The sequence below is a fragment of the Manduca sexta genome, chromosome 1, assembly GCF_014839805.1.
Source record: "Manduca sexta isolate Smith_Timp_Sample1 chromosome 1, JHU_Msex_v1.0, whole genome shotgun sequence".
In the NCBI taxonomy this organism is placed as follows: domain Eukaryota; kingdom Metazoa; phylum Arthropoda; class Insecta; order Lepidoptera; family Sphingidae; genus Manduca; species Manduca sexta.
In genome coordinates, this window is record NC_051115.1 from 3022864 (window position 1) to 3043958 (window position 21095).

Here is a 21095-nt window from a genome sequence, read left to right on the forward strand (position 1 = left end):
TGTGTATTGCACACTCGTGCACTATAATATCTCCTGCTGATCTCTCTCCGGTCATGTCGTCTCACCGGACTATGAGAAGGAATAGAGAGTGCTTGTGTATTGCACACACTCGTGCACTATAATATCTTCTGCTGATCTCTCTCCGGTCATGTCTCACCGGACTATGAGAAGGAACAGAGTGCTTGTGTATTGCACACTCGTGCACTATAATATCTCCTGCTGATCTCTCTCAGTCCTGTCGTCTCACCGGACTATGAGAAGGAACAGCGTGCTTGTGTATTGCACACTCGTGCACTATAATATCTTCTGCTGATCTCTCTCCGGTCATGTCTCACCGGACTATGAGAAGGAACAGAGTGCTTGTGTATTGCACACTCGTGCACTATAATATCTCCTGCTGATCTCTCTCCGGTCATGTCGTCTCACCGGACTATGAGAAGGAATAGAGAGTGCTTGTGTATTGCACACACTCGTGCACTATAATATCTTCTGCTGATCTCTCTCCGGTCATGTCTCACCGGACTATGAGAAGGAACAGAGTGCTTGTGTATTGCACACTCGTGCACTATAATATCTCCTGCTGATCTCTCTCAGTCCTGTCGTCTCACCGGACTATGAGAAGGAACAGCGTGCTTGTGTATTGCACACTCGTGCACTATAATATCTTCTGCTGATCTCTCTCCGGTCATGTCTCACCGGACTATGAGAAGGAACAGAGTGCTTGTGTACTGCACACACTCGTGCACTATAATATCTCCTGCTGATCTCTCTCAGTCCTGTCGTCTCACCGGACTATGAGAAGGAACAGCGTGCTTGTGTATTGCACACTCGTGCACTATAATATCTTCTGCTGATCTCTCTCCGGTCATGTCTCACCGGACTATGAGAAGGAACAGAGTGCTTGTGTACTGCACACACTCGTGCACTATAATATCTTCTGCTGATCTCTCTCCGGTCATGTCTCACCGGACTATGAGAAGGAACAGAGTGCTTGTGTACTGCACACACTCGTGCACTATAATATCTCCTGCTGATCTCTCTCCGGTCATGTCTCACCGGACTATGAGAAGGAACAGAGTGCTTGTGTACTGCACACACTCGTGCACTATAATATCTTCTGCTGATCTCTCTCCGGTCATGTCTCACCGGACTATGAGAAGGAACAGAGTGCTTGTGTACTGCACACACTCGTGCACTATAATATCTTCTGCTGATCTCTCTCCGGTCATGTCTCACCGGACTATGAGAAGGAACAGAGTGCTTGTGTACTGCACACACTCGTGCACTATAATATCTTCTGCTGATCTCTCTCCGGTCATGTCTCACCGGACTATGAGAAGGAACAGAGTGCTTGTGTACTGCACACACTCGTGCACTATAATATCTTCTGCTGATCTCTCTCCGGTCATGTCTCACCGGACTATGAGAAGGAACAGAGTGCTTGTGTACTGCACACACTCGTGCACTATAATATCTTCTGCTGATCTCTCTCCGGTCATGTCTCACCGGACTATGAGAAGGAACAGAGTGCTTGTGTACTGCACACACTCGTGCACTATAATATCTTCTGCTGATCTCTCTCCGGTCATGTCTCACCGGACTATGAGAAGGAACAGAGTGCTTGTGTACTGCACACACTCGTGCACTATAATATCTTCTGCTGATCTCTCTCCGGTCATGTCTCACCGGACTATGAGAAGGAACAGAGTGCTTGTGTACTGCACACACTCGTGCACTATAATATCTTCTGCTGATCTCTCTCCGGTCATGTCTCACCGGACTATGAGAAGGAACAGAGTGCTTGTGTACTGCACACACTCGTGCACTATAATATCTTCTGCTGATCTCTCTCCGGTCATGTCTCACCGGACTATGAGAAGGAACAGAGTGCTTGTGTATTGCACACTCGTGCACTATAATATCTCCTGCTGATCTCTCTCCGGTCATGTCGTCTCACCGGACTATGAGAAGGAACAGAGTGCTTGTGTACTGCACACACTCGTGCACTATAATATCTTCTGCTGATCTCTCTCCGGTCATGTCTCACCGGACTATGAGAAGGAACAGAGTGCTTGTGTACTGCACACACTCGTGCACTATAATATCTTCTGCTGATCTCTCTCCGGTCATGTCTCACCGGACTATGAGAAGGAACAGAGTGCTTGTGTACTGCACACACTCGTGCACTATAATATCTTCTGCTGATCTCTCTCCGGTCATGTCTCACCGGACTATGAGAAGGAACAGAGTGCTTGTGTATTGCACACTCGTGCACTATAATATCTCCTGCTGATCTCTCTCAGTCCTGTCGTCTCACCGGACTATGAGAAGGAACAGCGTGCTTGTGTATTGCACACTCGTGCACTATAATATCTCCTGCTGATCTCTCTCCGGTTATGTCGTCACATCGGACTATGAGAAGGAACAGACTGCTTGTGTATTGCACACTCGTGCACTTTAATATCTCCTGCTGATCTCTCTCCGGTCATGTCGTCTCACCGGACTATGAGAAGGAACAGACTGCTTGTGTATTGCACACTCGTGCACTTTAATATCTCCTGCTGATCTCTCTCCGGTCATGTCGTCTCACCGGACTATGAGAAGGAACAGACTGCTTGTGTATTGCACACTCGTGCACTATAATATCTCCTGCTGATCTCTCTCCGGTCATGTCTCACCGGACTATGAGAAGGAACAGAGTGCTTGTGTATTGCACATACTAAGGCCGTTTCTGCTTATCTGTAATAAATGTAGCGCATGACGCTGTAATATTTCTGCTTGGTTACAAACACTACAGGTATATCCACCACAGTGAAACATTAGACACCGCACAGATGTGTAATAAAATAAAAAATTCCACAAAATACAAAGCATTTATTTTTGTGACGTATTTACAATAAAACTTATCATAAGTCAAACACATATTCACTATTCAAGTCAACAATTTGACGCTAAAATAACGCATAGAAACTATTAAAAAACTATTAAAAAGTAACCTCCTTTTCATAGACGTTATTTATCTAAGGACGGAGCATTGTGATAACAAGTCTGTTTCTCAGTGCTGACGGCATGGCAGCCTTCGCAGTGCGTAGACATAGGGCCGTTGTGATTGGCTAATATTGAGATACAACTTGAATCTAGTTGGCTGTCAGATAAACAAAGCTGAGAAACAGACTCGTTATCACAGCAATGCTCCGTCCTTAGATAAATAACGTTTTTAAATACGGGCATAAGTAATTAAATATGGACTGATTTTATTATTATCACATTTAAATGACTTATTCAAATCTATACATATAAAAGTCCCCAAAATCTGTCTGTGTGTGATCGATTTTCTCAAAATCTACTGAACGGATTTTTGTACGGTTTTTACTAAAAGATAGTGCAACTCTTGGAAGTTTAGGTTAATACATTACGGTTTTTATGTAAATTGACTGAAATATAACGATTACTGTTGAAGAGCTCGCGTGGTTATAAAAAATCTCATGGGTCGGGATTTGCGCGGGAATAAATTTGTGAGATACTGATTTCAACGCGGACAATCCGCGGGCACAGCTTATATAGAAAACATATTGTCAAATTAGTTTTTCTACTGATAGGAAGTAGAATAAACAATGTGACAATTGAAAAATCCGTCCACAAACAAATAAGGCGGCAATATTTATTTATAAAAAGAAGCGGCGATAGCCTAGTTGGGTGTGGAACGGACTGCCGAGACGAATGTCCACAGGTTCAAATCCCAAGGGCACACACCTCTGACTTTTCTAAAAAAAAATCATGTGTGTATTCTTGGTGAATTTATCGTTCGCTTTAACGGTGAAGGAAAACATCGTGAGGAAACCTGCATATCTGAGAAGTTCTCTATAGGAATTTCGAAGGTGTGTGAAGTCTACCAATCCGCACTAGGCCAGCGTGGTGGACTAAGGCCTAATCCCTCTCAGTAGTAGAGGAGGCCCGTGCTCAGCAGTGGGACAGTATATAATACAGGGCTGATATTATTATTATTATTATTATTATTTAATAAGACTGTTTTTTTCGCTGCATACCGAAAGCTAATGTAATGTGCCTTAGCTCTCATAGCCAATACATACACACACACACACATCAAACATCACACATTTATCCCTGAAGGGGTATGCAGAGGCGCAACAAGGGCACCCACTCTTCGCAAAGTGTGTTCCGTCCCATGATGTGATAGCGGGCGAGCCTATCGCCATATCGAGCACAAATTCCAGACTCCGGGCTGATACTGACAAAACTTAAATAGCTGCGTGTATTAGTTACTCTTAGCTGCAATAATTCATGCAATATTCTAAAATTCCAAGCAGCAGTGTGTAGTCACTGGTGTTCCGGTTTGAACATTGTACCCAGTGTAACTACTGGACATCTTAACGTCTCATGTCTCAGGACGAGCGCAGTGGAATACCAAACAATACTTGTTAATACAAGGTGTTGGTGTTTCTACTGTTTATGGATCGTATCGCTTACCATCAGGCGAACGGCAAGCTCAACTATTCATTTAAAGCAATTAAAATTCGTTGGCTTATTATATTTTAATTAATTTTGGAAAAAAATATTTCAAATTTTAATGTTGATAAGAATTAGGAAAAACAATAATTTATTTATCTTTTGGGATAATTGAATTTTTTTACAAAAAATCTATGAAATCGTGTACTATGCAGGATCATTTTGACATCGCGTTAGTAAATGGAACCACATACTTATCTACTCGGAAATAACACTACAATAAGTTACTTGAGCCGTAGATGTAAAATAAAATATAGGTTTCGAACCAAAATAAATAGGTATTAATAAAAAGTAATTTTAATTTTACGCGCCCTAATGCCATTACTACTACTCTAGAACATTCGTCGCAGCAACATCATACTTTCAGTCAGAAATACACTCACACGCCATATTCACACTAAACTACAAAATAAAAAAAATCAAAAAACTAAAACCAGGATTTTTGGTGAAAATATTCCTTAATTAATAACACATAACTTTTAGCACAATGTCAGCAAAGGTGAAGACGAGTATGTGGTATCATTTAGTAACGCAATGTCAAAATGACCCTGTATAATTCAATTTGTGATAAGTACAACATAGACCATTGTTATAGTAAATCAACTTTCAACTCGTATTTCATCGGATCCAAGGTTACCCATACCAAGCGGCAATAGCCTAGTTGGTTGTGGTACGGACTGCCGAGACGAATCTCTGCAGGTTCAAATCCCGAGGGCACACACCTCTGACTTTTCTAAAATCATGTGTGTATTCTTTGTGAATTTATCGTTCGCTTTAACTGTGAAGGAAAACATCGTGAGGAAACCTGCACATCTCTATAGGAATTTCAAAGGTGTGTGAAGTCTACCAATCCGCACTACAGCGTGGTGGACTAAGGCCTAATCCCTCTCAGTAGTAGAGGAGGCCCGTGCAGCAGTGGGCAAGTATATAATACAGGGCTGATATTATTATTAAGGTTACCCATTGGGGGTCATAACCCCCTGATGTTTTGATGTAATAAAAATAAAATATTAATATTTTGATAAAAATAATTTAATACCGCGTAAAACTAAGTCTTTGGTTAATAAGTGGGGATGAAGATTTGCAAATTCTTTTATTATTATTATCCACACATTTCAGCTGCTCTTATAAAACAAGTATTTGCACGTGGCTTCGTCTCCAATAGTCAATTAAAATAGAGTAATTGACTTATTCTTTTATAACTTTTACAAAACATGTACGTCGTATTTTAAAACAGAAGAAATCTGATGAAAAATCCACAAGTTACAAGCCATTGAAATTTGGTAGTACGACTGACTGTCAAAGAACAGAAAAGAGACGGAATACTTGCATGTGACGTCAGCGGGCATTATGATACGTGCGAAAGAAAGAGAGCGATATTTCCCCACTTCACACACTTCTGCACGTAGCAATATTTGACATTTGAATTACTGCCTTATTTCTTATCGAATTTTAATGCTGTTTTCACAGGATTTCTTTTTTGTACTAATTGCTGTTACATATTAATAAATGCATAAAAATCAAACAATCAAATAACGCTATTACTACAAAACTACAAAAAATCCTTTTATTAATACAAGACATGGCCTGTGTACACACATTGACGCCTTATCCCCGAAAGGGTGGGCAGAAGCGCAATTAGACCACACACTTTCCACAAAATGGAGAAGTTATTTATTTCTCTGATCAAAATAAATAATTCATACGCCTTAAGATATTTTAGTGGGCATCCACCAACTCCCACCCCTTATGGGAGCCCCCTTAGCTACCATATTTTTTCTCATACATAATTTACAACTCGAATTGGGATTGGGCACGGTCCCCTATTTCCCTTAACGTCCACGCCACTGCACATTCTCGCCAGTAGCTATAATTATGCCGGCCTGCAAAGCCGCCAGTCTCAGCAAGAGCAATACTCCTTATTTTTAGCTTTAGCCGCCTCTTCTTTCTGCAATTGTAGTTTTTGTTCCTCCACTTGCTTCATTAACTTCATATCTGCAGCACAGTCGTCCACTATTTTTTGGAAGAGTTCATCTGCAATTAATAAACTATATTTACACACATCACGCTTCACCTTTCCAGGGGTGGGCAGTGGTGTTACACACGCATATTTATTAGATATTTTTTTTTGGTATAGACTCAATCTTGACAATAGAAATCTTGCGTCAAGCCCACTACATAGTATAAAACAAAGATTTATTCAATTTGAAGGATTATTAACCTCTTCAGAGAATTTTAATAAAAGCTTGTTATGTAAAAAATTATATTTATTTATTTTTACTAATAAATCTAGACTTCTGAGTTGATGTATCTAGATTACAAACATTGTTGATACAATTAATGCTACTACTTTTATACATATTATAAAACAAATTCCCTTTTCTGTTATCGATTTTCTCAAAATCTACTGAACGGATTTCTATAAAATTTGGTATGGACAAAGTTTAAGACCCTGGGAAGGTTATAGGCTATCATATAGCGGGACTTTTATCCCGCAAAATTCCTTCACAGGGCCGAAGCCACGAGCAAAAGTAAGTATAACTTAATTATTAGTTTCAAAAAGCCTCACCAACATTCTCTCCGGTCTTGCTGGAAGTCAGGAAATGTCCGTTCAGATCCCTGGAGTATGTGCACACTATGTCCTCGGGAACGTGTCTTGAAACATAGCCACCGTCCAAAAGGTCCTTCTTTGTACCGCAGAGGTATACTTTACAGTCCTGAAAATTATTTAAACTAGGTTTATATACAATAATAATAATATAATAATATCAGCCCTGTATTTTATACTGTCCCACTGTAGGGCACGGGCCTCCTTTACTACTGAGAGGGAATAGGCCTTAGTCCACCACGCTGGCGAAGGAAAACATCGTGAGGAAACCTGCATACCTGAGAAATTCTCTATAGGAATTTTCGAAGGTGTGTGAAGTCTACCAATCCGCACTAGGCCAGCGTGGTGGACTAAGGCCTAATCCCACTCAGTAGAGGATGCCCGTGCCCAACAGTGGGACAGTATATAATACAGAGCTGATATTATAAATAGGGCATTTTTCAGCACTTAAATCTACATGGCTATCAAAACTATCCTTCGATTAGACCGCCCGTGATTGCAAAAAGACGGATATACCTCCGTAGACGGAATAAGGCCTTCTGAACTTACCTGAGAAGCTCTCTATAAGAATTATGAGGGTATGTCAAATCCACCTGCACTGGCGTGGTGGACTAAGGCCTAATCCGTCAGTAGTAGAGGAGGCCTTCAGCAGTGGGAGAGTTAATACAGGGCTGATATTTATTAATTTATTTTTACCCACAACTAGGGTTTTTTTGCCTCGCGTCGTTTTTCTTGCCTGAAGCCTCGCGTAGGCTAAGGCCGCTACTGCTAACATCTTACTTCTTCCCCTCCGAGGTAATTCTTGTGCGCTCTGTCTCTACAACTCATGCACATCCGTCTGGAGGGACATTTGTCCTGGGTCTAGGCACCGTTCAGATATACCTCATGGTTTTTTGTTTTTTTTTTTTTTGTATAATTGCAATGGAATAAGCATTTGCCTTCCATCTCACCTGATGGAAAGTGTACATGAAGACGAAGGTTGTAACACATTGAGGCCTATGAGGGATTCGCGAACATTTCCCTTCCTTCTCCCTTCGACGTATCCTAAGAGAGTTCTCTTTCCTTCCTTCTGTTCCTTTCACACTATCACTATCCCTTATTTCCTCCAGGGCCCTGCAATGGCTTAACCTATCTTGTATCCCACTATCTGTTTTCCCCCGAGTTGGTGCGGGGTCTGTATCCAAATAAAAACATCTTACCTCCTCTACGGTCCGTAATTCGTGCAGCCAATGTCTCAGCCGCGTCCAAGATTCTATGCTAGAAGGTTCATAGCAGATTATAGCGGCATGAGCACCTCTATAATAGATGCGTGTCATTGCTTCGTACCTGCAATACATTTTTATATCCTGTGAGTAAAAGCGGCGATAGCCTAGTTGGTTGTGGAACGGACTGCAGAGACGAATGTCCGCAGGTTCAAATCCCAAACACACCTCTGACTTTTGTGTGAAGTCTACCAATCCACACTACAGCGTGGTGGACTAAGGCCTAATTCCTCTCAGTAGTAGAGGAGGCCCGTGACAGTATAATATAATACAGGGCTGATATTATTATTTATTATTATTAGTAATCTAGATATTTCGTTAACCGCCATTTTTAATAAAAGAACGCATTCGCTATTTGAGTTTAGAAAATAGACCTATCAGAGGATTTTTTGGCTACAAATGAGTTATTGTGATTGGTTTGTTCGGAATCAAAATAAATAAATGAATCCCTTCTAGCCGAATTTCGGCTATGTCGGCTAATCTCAACGGAGATCAGACAGGAGATATTATAGTGCACAAGTGTGTGCAATATACAAGCACTCGTTCCTTCCTGTGTTCCTTCTCATAGTCCCGTCAGACAACGACATGAACGCAGAGAGATCAGGTGGAAAATGGCTTTACGTGCTGATGCAAGGGACACCACACCACCAGCTGCCTGATTACTGAGTAATTGTCATGATGGGACATCCAGTCATACCTTTCACTGCCAGCTGTATCCCAAATTCCGACTTTGAAGTCTTTATCACTTGAATGCATTATTTTTGCACAAAACGCTGCACCCACAGTCTGAAAATTTAAAATATTATAATCGTAAAGTACTTGGGTATGTTATCTTTACATACAGGTTAATCAAGAAAAAGGTATTTTATAAAGGCAAACTGTTGGAATTAAAACTGGATAAGTATGAGTTGGACTTGCACCGAGGGTTCAATACTGTAAGGTATCTAAATATATAAGTTAAAACTTCACAAACTTAACTTTGTTGTTCAATCTCTAGACCCAAGTATTACACAAAAAGCATTTTTTTATTGCTTTGAATGATGAGACGAGCTTGCCGTTCGCCTGATGGTGAGCGATACGATCCATAAACAGTAGAAACACAAACACCTTGAATTACAAAGTATTGTTTGGTATTCCACTGTGCAGGCCATCCTGAGACATGTGATGTTATGTTTTATTTGTCTAGTAGTTACACTGGCTACAATGTTCTTCAAACAAAAGTGACTAAACACTGTTGCTTAGCGGTAGAAATAGACATTGCAGTGGTACCCAGGCGGAATCTCACATATGAGAGACCTAAATATATCAATTTTTTTTTCTTTTATATTTTTTTAGACCTTTAATACCCATTTATTCTCATGTACATAATTTTTTTTGGAATCCAAAGGAACTTTACTAGGCAATCATAAGAGATAAAGCATTGTTCATTCCATAAAACCATAGCTAATATGACTCATGTATAATTGGTATTGATTTCTCACTTCCTGACTACCAATGGTGAGTTAATACATTAGATTAGAGAGAGACACAGATATACTTGTGTATGTGAGTGAGAGAGATGGGAAGTGGGATATTCCAAATTTGAAATTGCCTTGGGTTGCAGTGTATTTGATAGTAAGAGAACTTATCAAGTACTAAAAAGGATTGAATGTAGCATTCAAGAATGGAAACTAGTACTGGCATATTCCATATTTAAATAGGGAATGATTTAGTTTTATTTACTTAATTAAATTAGGAGGCCAAAACACCTTGAATATACAGCCAAAATTATTAAAAAATAAAATCTAATTAATTTAAAATAAATTATTTTTTATAACAATGAATCCATAAACACAAAAGATAATAGAACAAAAGTGGGCGGTAGATTACGACTGTATAAAAACGCTAAAAACTCAATATTATGTTTAATTTCTAATAATTTTTTATTTTATAATTTATAAGTATTTTCGAACTGAAAATACAGGGTAACTGGAATGTGACGGGTATTTTTAAAACATAAATTCTAATTGAAAACATCAAAATAAAGCGAGAATTACATTAGTTCATCTGCAGTCGAAAAATATAATTTAAATGCATCTTTATTATAAAATAACACAAAACGACTTACGTTTTGATAAGGCAATGATTCATTAAATCTACAATTAACAAATCTTAGCACTAAACTAGTTTTTCCAACGTGTTCGCTGCCTAAAAGCACTACTTTTATATCCGTAGGTCCCATGTTGATTTTTTAATTTTTACCGCGATCACGCACAACATAAAATCACCGGACTTCCATAAACAAAAAATAAAATACGTAATACGATTAAAATACAAAACTACACTGAATAAACAATAAATGTATCAGTTTGATAGAATTGTTTTTGTTTTTTAATAAAGGTACCGAGTGCGATTCATATACATTTGACATTGACAGTCACGTGAGACGTTCGGAATGTGTTTTTTTTATTTTAATGGAATGCGCAATATTTGTGTTTCGTTTTACTTATTTCTGTAGCTATTAAAATAAATAATAGTGTTAGCATATAACAGATAATAATATTTTGAATAATATTATGTTAATTCTAGGATCTTATACTCAGAATGTTATAGTATTAATCATTTGTGATGTTTTGTACATTTCAGAACGAAACGTAAAAACTTGCGCGCGGCAAAGGTGGAATGTTACAAATGCTTTACAAAATAGTATAAATGATGGTATAAACATAAACATTTATTGAAAAAATAAAACGTAATTACAGCATATAAACTATTTATTGCCAATAAAATTGATGTTCTCCAATCTAGTTTTCTATTTTCTCCAAACAACATAATACATCTTTACTTAAATATCGAAAAATACTAATTTACTGCTTAGGAGGCATTGCGGCCGATTTTATAAAAACTAAAATAGGAATTAACGGACCCATCTGGTTTTCAATTATAAGATTCCTTGGTCATCTTTCCTGTGAATTGTGATTTCCCTAATGCAAGTAATTTATCTAGGATTTTTTATCCACAGGTGTTGACGTCACTAAAGAAATATAATATTCGATTTGTTACGAGTTAGCGATACAACTGACGGTAAGCGGGGCACTTAACTATAAACCATTGCACGCACAATAAAGTATTCCCATTGACGTATATTTTATAGACACGAACGTCCATACAAACTATTTGTTCAAGATTTGAATTAAAATATCACTGTTATAACCTATTTATTCAGTTAAACAGCAAATAATTTTAATTATTAACTTATACTTAATTAAAATTATTAGTTAAAAATACTTATCACTAACGTATGAAATGAAACTTTTTTTTTCATTCACAGTTGGATTATAATTTGTACATGGTCTAGAAACGCAGGAAGGCATTTTATTTATAAAAATACAAAAAGTTAGTAAGCCGATTAGCCGCGACAGTGGTTGGAGGTTGACTAAGTGAATGTCGGGCAACCTTGCTTTCGTCTTGCCAGTATAGAGCTCGGACAACGTATCTGTGTAATAAAAACATCCTAGGTGGTTACCAATTTTGGAGTCAGTGTCTAATAAAAATTATTACCCACAGCCCTCTCAGATATAAGATACCTACCACCAGTCTAATAGGGGACCGTCCTGTGTTTGATTTTGTACATTATTCTATATGTACTGGTTAATAATACGAAAAAGAAGCACTTCTGCGAAAACTGCATAAAAATTGGTTAAAAAATTATCGAGTAATTCATATTTAAAATATTGCTATGTGCAGAAGTGGGCGCGATGTGGGGATATCACTTCATCTCTTTCGTTCGCACGCGTCGTAATGCCCGATAACGTCACACGTGGGTATTGCGCCTCTTTTCTGTTTCTTTTTACTTACCTCTTCTACCGAAATTGAAAGACTTAAAACTTCTTGATTTTTTACCGGATTTAAATAATTCTTTCTGTGTTATCTATACTCTATACTTATAATAAATCTGTAGAGAGGTCAATTCTGTACATGAAATATATTTCAAAAATAACTATCAGGGGGTGATTAGGGATCGATACTGATGCCAAAAATGCAATTAGTAAAATTTTTGTCTGTCTGTCTGTCTGTCTGTCTGTCTGTCTGTATAACCGTTATAGAAACAAAAACTACTCGACGGATTTTAACGAAACTTGGTACAATTATTTTTCATACTCCTGTGCTGGTTATAGTATACTTTTCATCACGCTACAATTAATAGGAGCAGAGCAGTGAAGGGAAATGTTGGGAAAACGGGAGAAGTTACTCCATTTTTTAAGCTTCCGTCGCGTGTGCAACCTTAATGGTTAAAGCTACATAGAAATCATGTGTGACGGAAATGTTCTCCTTAAAATTATGTAAAAAATATCCCACGACAGCATATGTCTATCTTTTATGGTTGACTCACAATGACACGTGTAACTCCCGATAGCTTAGCAGTTCGAAGCTTTCTCATTATATTTGTTTACTAATCTTAGGAACTATCGGTCCAAACTGAAAAATTCTTTTTGCGTTGGATAGCCCTTTATTTGTGGATTGCTATAGGCTATATATCATCACGCTATACCCAATAGGAGCGGAGCAGCAATGGCTAATCTCTGGAACTACCGGTCCAAAATGAAAAAATCTTTTTGCGTTGGATAGCCCTTTGTTCGTGGAGTGCTCTAAGTTATATATCATCACGCTATGACCAATAGGAGCGGAGCAGTAATGGCTAATCTTAAGAACTACCAGTTTGAACTGAAAAAATCGTTTTGTGTTGGATAGCCCTTTATTTGTGGGGTGCTATAGGCTGTATATCATCACGCTATGACCAATAGGACCGGAGCAGTAATGAAACATGTTACAAATACGGGGTCAATTTATTCGTTTTGAGAGCTTCCGTTGCGTGCGCTGCGTAAACGGTTAAAGTTATGCAACAATGATGTATGTCGGGATTATTCCTCTTAAAAAGTTCTAAAAAAATATATTATAAAACAAAGTCCCCCGCTGCATCCGTTTGCCTGAACGTCTTAAACTCAAAAACTACCCAACGTATTAAGATAAAATTTGGTATGGAGACAGTTTGAAACCCTGGGAAGAACATAGGCTCCCGGGAAACTACTACTTTTATAATGGAAAACTTTAGCCTGAAAAACTTTATAACGCGGGCAGAGCCGCGAGCAAAAGCTAGTAATTTATATAACTTAAATATTTGATAATAATAAAGAACAAAAATGAGTCCGGTCCCCTATTATGTTTACAGTATTATGGGCTAAGTGGCGGAACCTTATCGTCTTACCATTATCGATGCATCGGTATGCCCAAGGACGGGTATTGTATTGATTTCTACCTACGTTTGTTGAATGCATCTTTACCAGGGTCGGTTGACCTCGAGTTGTGAAAGCTCCTCCCCTAAGAGGGCGCGACGGAGGCCAGGGGCGGCTTTGGTAATTTTTACAAAAAAAAAAAACAAAAAACAATATGAAAGAAAAGAAAAATTATTATTGGGACAATAATAGTTCATGTATATAAAAAAATATTTATATAAATAAACTAGCTTCTGCCCGCGTGATAAAGTACTATGGGCTAAAGTTTTCCGTTATAAAAGTCATGCTATATATTTTCCCGGGAGCCTATGTTCTTCCCAGGGTCCCAAACTATATCCATACCAAATTTCATTTAAATCCAGGTAGTTTTTGAGCTTAACGCGTTCAGACAGTTGCGGCGAGGGACTTTGTTTTATATTATATCTTTTTTAGAATTTTTAAGACGAACAATTCCGTCATACGTAATTTTAAACGTTTACGCAGTGCACGCAAGATAGTCTATCAAAAGTAATTTTTCCCCGTTTTTGCAACATTTTTCATTACTCCTCCGCTCCTATTGGTTATAGCGTAATGATATACAGCCTTACTCGATAAGTAGGCTATCCAATACAAGATTATTTCAGTTCGAACCAGTAGTTTCTGAGATTAGCGCGTTCAAACAAACGAACGAACTTTATATAATTCATTCAGCTCTTTGCTGCAATATCATCTTGACTGATAATACTTTTTATATTATTGCTTTGAATGACGTGACGGGCTTGCCGATCGCCTGATGGTAAGCGACCATAAACAGAAGAAACACAAAGAATTACAAAGTATTGTTTAGTATTCCACTGCGCTCGTCTGAGACATGAGATATTATTATGTCCAGTAGTTACACTGGCTACAATCAAACCTACAACAGTGACTAAACACTGCTTGACAGAAATAGACATTGCGGTGGTACCTACCCAGGCGGACTCTCACATATGAGAGACCTACCACCACTTCTCCTTAAAAAGCGGTTTCATCCTAACCTTCAGGTCCCTTGACCCCCTAAACACACCCAAATCTGTCCCTGTGCAAGCGCTATTGATCTTTGCATTCTAGGTCAATCGATGGACTACAATGCATAGAATTTACTTTTCTAGTATATTTAGATTTAATGACAAGTAAGGTATTATTAGGGACCCGTCGACTTAGCATGGGTAACACTAATTATAATCTACTATCTTTTGCTCGCAGCTTCGCCCGCGTGAAGTTTTCGGGATAAAAGTCCCGCTATATATTTTACCGGGATAGAAGGTATATAACCTTCCCAGGGTCTTAAACTATCTCCATACGGAACTTCATAAAAATCCATTCAGTAGATTTTGAGAAAATCAATAACATACAGACAGACAGAAATGGCTCACTATTTTGGTCATACTGGCTTCCACATAAAAGGTATATGCTGTCGCGAACTTTTGTTTAGAGCTATTTAAGACAAACAATCCTACGGTACATCATCTTTGTCTAACTCCAACAGTTTAGGCAGCGTACGCCAAGATAGCAATTCTATTTCTGACTTACTTGATATGTATCGTTATATTATGACAAAATTACACAAAATCATTATAAATTGTAGCCAATGTTATTCTGATGTATAACTAATATTACTGTAAAATTTCATCAAAAGTCGCTCAGTAGTTTTTTCGTGAAAGTGGAACAAACATACATACATACATTGTCACAAACTATTGCATTTATAATATTAGTAGGATAGTAAAATGCATTCTTTGTGAATTTATCGTTCGCTTTAACGGTGAAGGAAAACATCGTGAGGAAACCTGCACATCTGAGAAGTTCTCTATAGGAATTTCGAGGGTGTGTGAAGTCTACCCGCACTACAGCGTGGTGGACTAAGGCCTAATCCCTCTCAGTAGTAGATGAGGGCCTCTGCAGTGGGCAAGTATATAATACAGGGCTGATATTATTATTATATAATAATAATAACAATAACAGCCCTGTATTATATACTTGCCCACTGCTGAGCACGGGCCTCCTCTACTACTGAGAGGGATTAGGCCTTAGTCCACCACGCTGGCCTAGTGCGGATTGGTAATAAATTCACAAAGAATACACACATGATTTTTTTAGAAAAGTCAGAGGTGTGTGCCCTTGGGATTTGAACCTGCGGACATTCGTCTCGGCAGTCCGTTCCACACCCAACTAGGCTATCGCCGCTTATTATTATAGTAAAATACAAAAAAAAATCTACATACATTTTGTAAGAAATCCGAATTTAAATCTTTCTTACAGTTAACAAAACCTTTGTATTTTTATGCACGGGAAAGCGACTCCACTGCATGTGATGGTAAGAAGTGAGGTCCTATAGAATGTCGTCTCACGAGTGATTACCCCTCAGTCGACACAATTATGCCTGTTGGATATACACAGGCTGATCCCGGAACGCGACACGTGTGCCACTATGGGTTTTAACACCTAGTGGTCGCTATCTGGGCGGATATAAAATATATCCTACCACCAGTAAATGAACACCAACACGCAAAAACCGAGACGAGCTACGAGCAAAATTTTATATTAAAATTTACTAGTAGTAGGGCTCTCATACGTGAGAGTCCGCCTGGGTAGGTATCACCGCAATGTCTATTTCTGTCGAGCAGTGTGTAGTCACTGTTGTAGGTTTGAACATTGTAGCCAGCGTAACTACTGGACATAAGACTTAACATCTCATAGCGAGCGCATTGGAATACCAAACACTTTGTAATTCAAGGTGTTGGATCTACTGTTTATGGATCATATCGCTTACCATCAGGCGAACGGGAAGCTCGTCTCGACATTCAAAGCAATAAAAAAAATCCATTGAATCGTTGGGTACTTTACGTTGTTCGGCGATTTTATATGCATAGTCAGCGCTACAGTATCAGACATGCTGGTACTGCAGCATGGAGCTGAATGAGGGTTCCCATTGTTGGCACAATGGGTATAATTTTGTATTTTTTTCTTTAAGTATATGTTTTGTTTGTCTTTGCTTGTATTGTACATACATGTTATACTGTTATTGTCCCAATAATAAATCTTTCTTTCTTTCTTTCTTTCTTTAGTTAAGGTGAGATACGGATAAAGTTACTATTTTTTCTGTAGGCGTACCTGCAGTCAAAACTGAGAGAAACTGCGGGAGGTATACAGAAACTCCCTGGCTACACGACTGCAGAGCCCCGGATAGCAGGGCATGACCGCATGATCGCCGTCAGCCGATGGCCTAGGGCCCCTCCTGGGGCGAATTTAGGTAAAGTCGAGAGGACATGTTCCTCTTCCAGTCCCCCTCTCCCGCTTTAACAATAACATACAGCAGAGCGTAATTGAGCGTACGGAATATTAGGCATGGAATTGGTGAATTCATTCGAGTTTTAAAACCTCTAGGGTGGGGACAGTGGCAGCTGCTAGGGGGGGCAGCTTCCCTTCCCTGACATCCTTGAGCAGGGGTAGGATGATAACTTATTAGCATTGACGGAGGTGAACTGTTAGCCGTCCCTTTTAAGCCTCAATGTGTTACAAGTTACAGCCATGCACCACTTAACTGTGTGCCTAGAGCAACAAATGTCTCACCATGCGGGCGTGCACCAGGTTTGGAGACCGAGCGCACAAGATTATAATATAAATATATACAGGAATATATATATACATTATATTCTAAATATGTCCCAGAAAGTAGTGTCAAGCGGAGGTCCAGAGATAGAGCATCCTTATGTATCCGAATCACCCCCATGTATGTTCCGCGATTTTTCATAGTTTTCGAGTTATGAAATTTTTCTCTGAATTTTTGAGAATTTACGATTTGAACGATTAAATGTTTTCTTTTTAAAAAAGTAAAAAACTTTTCGATATTTTTTTATTGCAACTAAATTTTCATTAGTTGTGCTTATTTGGTAAAAACAATCAGCTTCGTAACTAGTGAAAATTATGAAAATGTTCTATGAATTACGACTTAAATTTTCTACTTTAAATTAAGAATCTAAACAAATGACTTCATGGTTCTAAGGTAGATCAAAAACTTCTCCAGACTCTCAACTTACATATTCATTAAAAAAACATAGTCCTTCATGGGGGCTATTATGGCTAAAATCAGCCTTAAAACACAGCTAGATGGAAAATTCTTAAAATTTGGCATCAGATTACAATTATTTTTTGTGACGTCTCATCATTCCTAAGGTTAATTAGTTTGTTAACTAACCAAAAATGACTGCATGAAAGCTATGAGTTAAGAATTTGGCATATTCTTATGTTTAAATTCAATTAATTTTGCTTGATTCGTTCTCGTTGTTAAGGGTTGTAAAAGTGGGTGCAACTCTTTTACTTGCAATTACAATGGGCCGAGGGGATAAGATACCGAAATCTTGCTATATAAACGAACAATCGTAGCACCGATAGGTACATTCATCGAATGTGGTTTCCCTTCACTGCTTTTTGTATAATATTAGTATTTTCTTCTTTGTATGTAAATATTTAATAAAAATAAACTAAGCTATTTTGTTATTAAGTCGTTTGTAAATTGTCAACGACAAAATATAAAAAAATTATGGTCACTATTTTCCATCTTATATATTATCTCAATAGTTTATAGATACGAAAGCCTTTTATTCCAGGGCGAGCACCGAACATGCACTTCGTTTGATTAACAGCTCTTTGATTGCTATACTATTGAGGTAGGCTGTTGTTCTTAAATAATGTTTAAATTATAGATAATTTAACAAAATGTTGAAAGTATTTGCTATGGTATCTAGTTACCTACCTATTTTCATCAGTTCTTTTGAGGCTTTTATTTGGGTACCATGAAAATGAAGTTTGTTTTTATTAGTAAGCTGCCACTAAAATTTAACTAAGATAAAAAAAAAAATGTTACATTTAAATAAGGAATTATAATTTCGATAAAACTTAATTTATAAAACTCTGTCACAACAATTAACAATTCCCACAGCTCGATATAAAAAAAAAATAAACACGACAACCACTTCGAAATTTGAAAAATTCCGTATTAAAACTTAAAAAACTTAACATCAACACAAAAACATAACTTGAGAACAGTATAACGGAGAATACGTGACCTTATTTAAAATTATAGAATAAAGACAATAATTTTGCGTCAGCCCGTCGGTGGTGGGGTAAGCAAGGTGAGCTCACGATAACGACTTCGGCGCGATAACATTGCCAACTCAACAAGCAACCTACCTATAGCTATCGCCCTACGACACTGTCCCGCTTTGTACTCACACCCAAATAATGTTGCCTCAACAATTTGCGTATTTAATTCAAAACAAGATGATAAATTTTAGAAAGATTACAGTTAAGATTTAAAAATATTGCGGATTTATTAGTACTATCGTAGGATTTTTAGGGTTTGAAAATAAATAATTTGATAATTTTGATTATAATGCGGCAAAATTGAGTGGTCGATAGGATCTGTCAAACCACCATGGCTTCCGTCAGGAGTTGTTCCGATACTCATTCTTGAAATATTAAAATTGAAGTTCATAATGAGTTATATACACTTTTATTGCATTGATTAATTCTAATTAAGTTTTGATTAAATTTGTCTAATTAATTAAAGTCATAAATATTTATTGGTAAATTACGATCGGTATATTTTACTGACTTTTTATATTATTTAACGCACAAAATTAGAATAAATGTAACTATCTGAGAATAGCTTTTTAAATAAAGAGTTGAGGACATTGTTATGGCATTTGCGTCTGCATTTTATGATTTTGAAATATAATGTATGATTCGTGGGCTAATTTCGGACTACACCAATGACGCCAACACAATATAACGGTAAACAGCCAACTGGCGCCTAGTGTTGCCACAACGAAAATATTCTTGTCTTTTTCACACTTTTCGTAGGCAGTAATCACACACCGCTCTTGCAAATGGACGTTGCATGAGTTATTTATTAAGATCGTGATTTTTGTTTATATCAACGTTAATCGGCGTCAAAAACTTTTGTAATCACTTTTAAAACGTATATAAAAGCAAAATAATGTAGTGTGTGTATGTAATTTAAGCTTAAAATGTTGTGTTCAGCCGTGTTACAATAGGTTTACTTTTCACAGTTGGTTGAGAGACAAGTCGACTTCTCCCGTAGTACATTTTACGTATTGAATTTTTTCATGTTAATTTTATAACAAACGCGTTTGTGCACATTGTTAGTTGTATAATAATTGTTGATGTGTAATATTAAGGATACTGTATAGTTAAATTTGTGTTTTAATCGTGCGATGCCCACTTGCTAATGGTAAGTACTTACGTCGTTTGGACATTAAAACTGTTGTTGTTTTACCACATCGCGTTCAGATAAGGCTTGGAACAACGTCTTCATGCTATAATACCGTTTTTAAAATCAATAAACGCGTTTTTACGACATCAGAACATATTTTAGATATTTTCTCCTAAAACTACTTGTCTTGGGATTTTTGTATTAAATTCCTTTGCGTTTTGGACAGGTAATAAAAAGTTTCTTTGTAAAGGTTTTACCAAGGAGTATATCAATATGTTTGTTTTCTTTTGAAAACTTTTGTAATGTTTGTTATTAATACAGATAATAAATACGAAAATGAAAACAAAGAAAAAGTTACATCCGTTACTATTTTCATGATTTAAAATGACTTTTACTACCAATATTCTTTTTCTTTCACTAAAGACATGTAAAAAAAAATCAGTTGTAAAGTATTAAAAAAGTATTGATATAGGTTTTCTCAAAACAAAATAATTAAATCAAATGATTTTAAAGTAACATTAATAAGTTTATATGTCACTAAAGAGTACTAAGATTATATAGAGGACATTGGGAAGATTGTCCTACCAATTTTTTTCCCCTTATTGTGATCTACTGTTACATAGCAAAACACCTATGTATAATACTTAATTTATGTTATTGTTGTTTTAATATCTAAGGATGCTGACATCTTGTTACACAGACATTTCAAATAAGACAACTTATAACTAATTAGTAATAACTTTTGGAACACTTAGGTCCTGATTTCTGGTCTATAACTAACTATATAGTTTAATGTTTTTGTATATTGCATTGTTGTGTTTTGGTTTGAAGGGCATTCTAGCTTGAATTTCTGGGTTGTAAGATATAGCTCTTGGTAACTAGTGTAATGTAAAAACAACATATAATTGGTCCCCCATACTGGCCTAGTGCAGGTAGACTTTACACACCCTCAAAATTCCTATAGAGATTTTTTAAGGCATGCAGTAAATATATAATAATAATATCAGCCCTGTATTATATACTTGCCCACTGCTGAGCACGGGCCTCGTCTACTACTGAGAGGGATTAGGCCTTAGTGCACCACGCTCTAGTGTAGTAGACTTCACACACCCTCAAAATTCCTATAGAGAACTTCAGGTATGCAGGTTTCTTCATGAAATTTTCCTTCA

The 21095-nt window shown here is 37.4% G+C and overlaps 2 protein-coding genes across 5 annotated transcripts in view; one reads left to right on the plus strand and one right to left on the minus strand.

Annotated features, from left to right (window-relative positions):
- Positions 1 to 5537: 5537 nt before the first annotated feature.
- On the minus strand, positions 5538 to 10807 carry LOC115451231 (ras-related protein Rab-24). The gene is made up of 5 exons (XM_030179471.2): positions 10505 to 10807; positions 9095 to 9183; positions 8335 to 8461; positions 7097 to 7244; positions 5538 to 6561 (listed from the first exon to the last, which is right to left on the minus strand). Exons 1-5 carry the CDS (start codon positions 10616 to 10618, stop codon positions 6428 to 6430), a joined length of 612 nt encoding a protein of 203 aa, XP_030035331.2. The 5' UTR covers positions 10619 to 10807; the 3' UTR covers positions 5538 to 6427.
- An 8742-nt stretch (positions 10808 to 19549) lies between these two features.
- The window catches only part of LOC115451227 (zinc finger and SCAN domain-containing protein 22), a 28225-nt gene continuing 26679 nt past the window's right edge, over positions 19550 to 21095 (plus strand). For all 4 annotated transcript variants that reach the window (XM_030179466.2, XM_037437344.1, XM_037437322.1 and 1 more), the window contains exon 1: positions 19550 to 19944. The gene's annotated coding sequence lies outside the window, so the exon portion shown is untranslated. The remainder of the gene's footprint in view (positions 19945 to 21095) is intronic.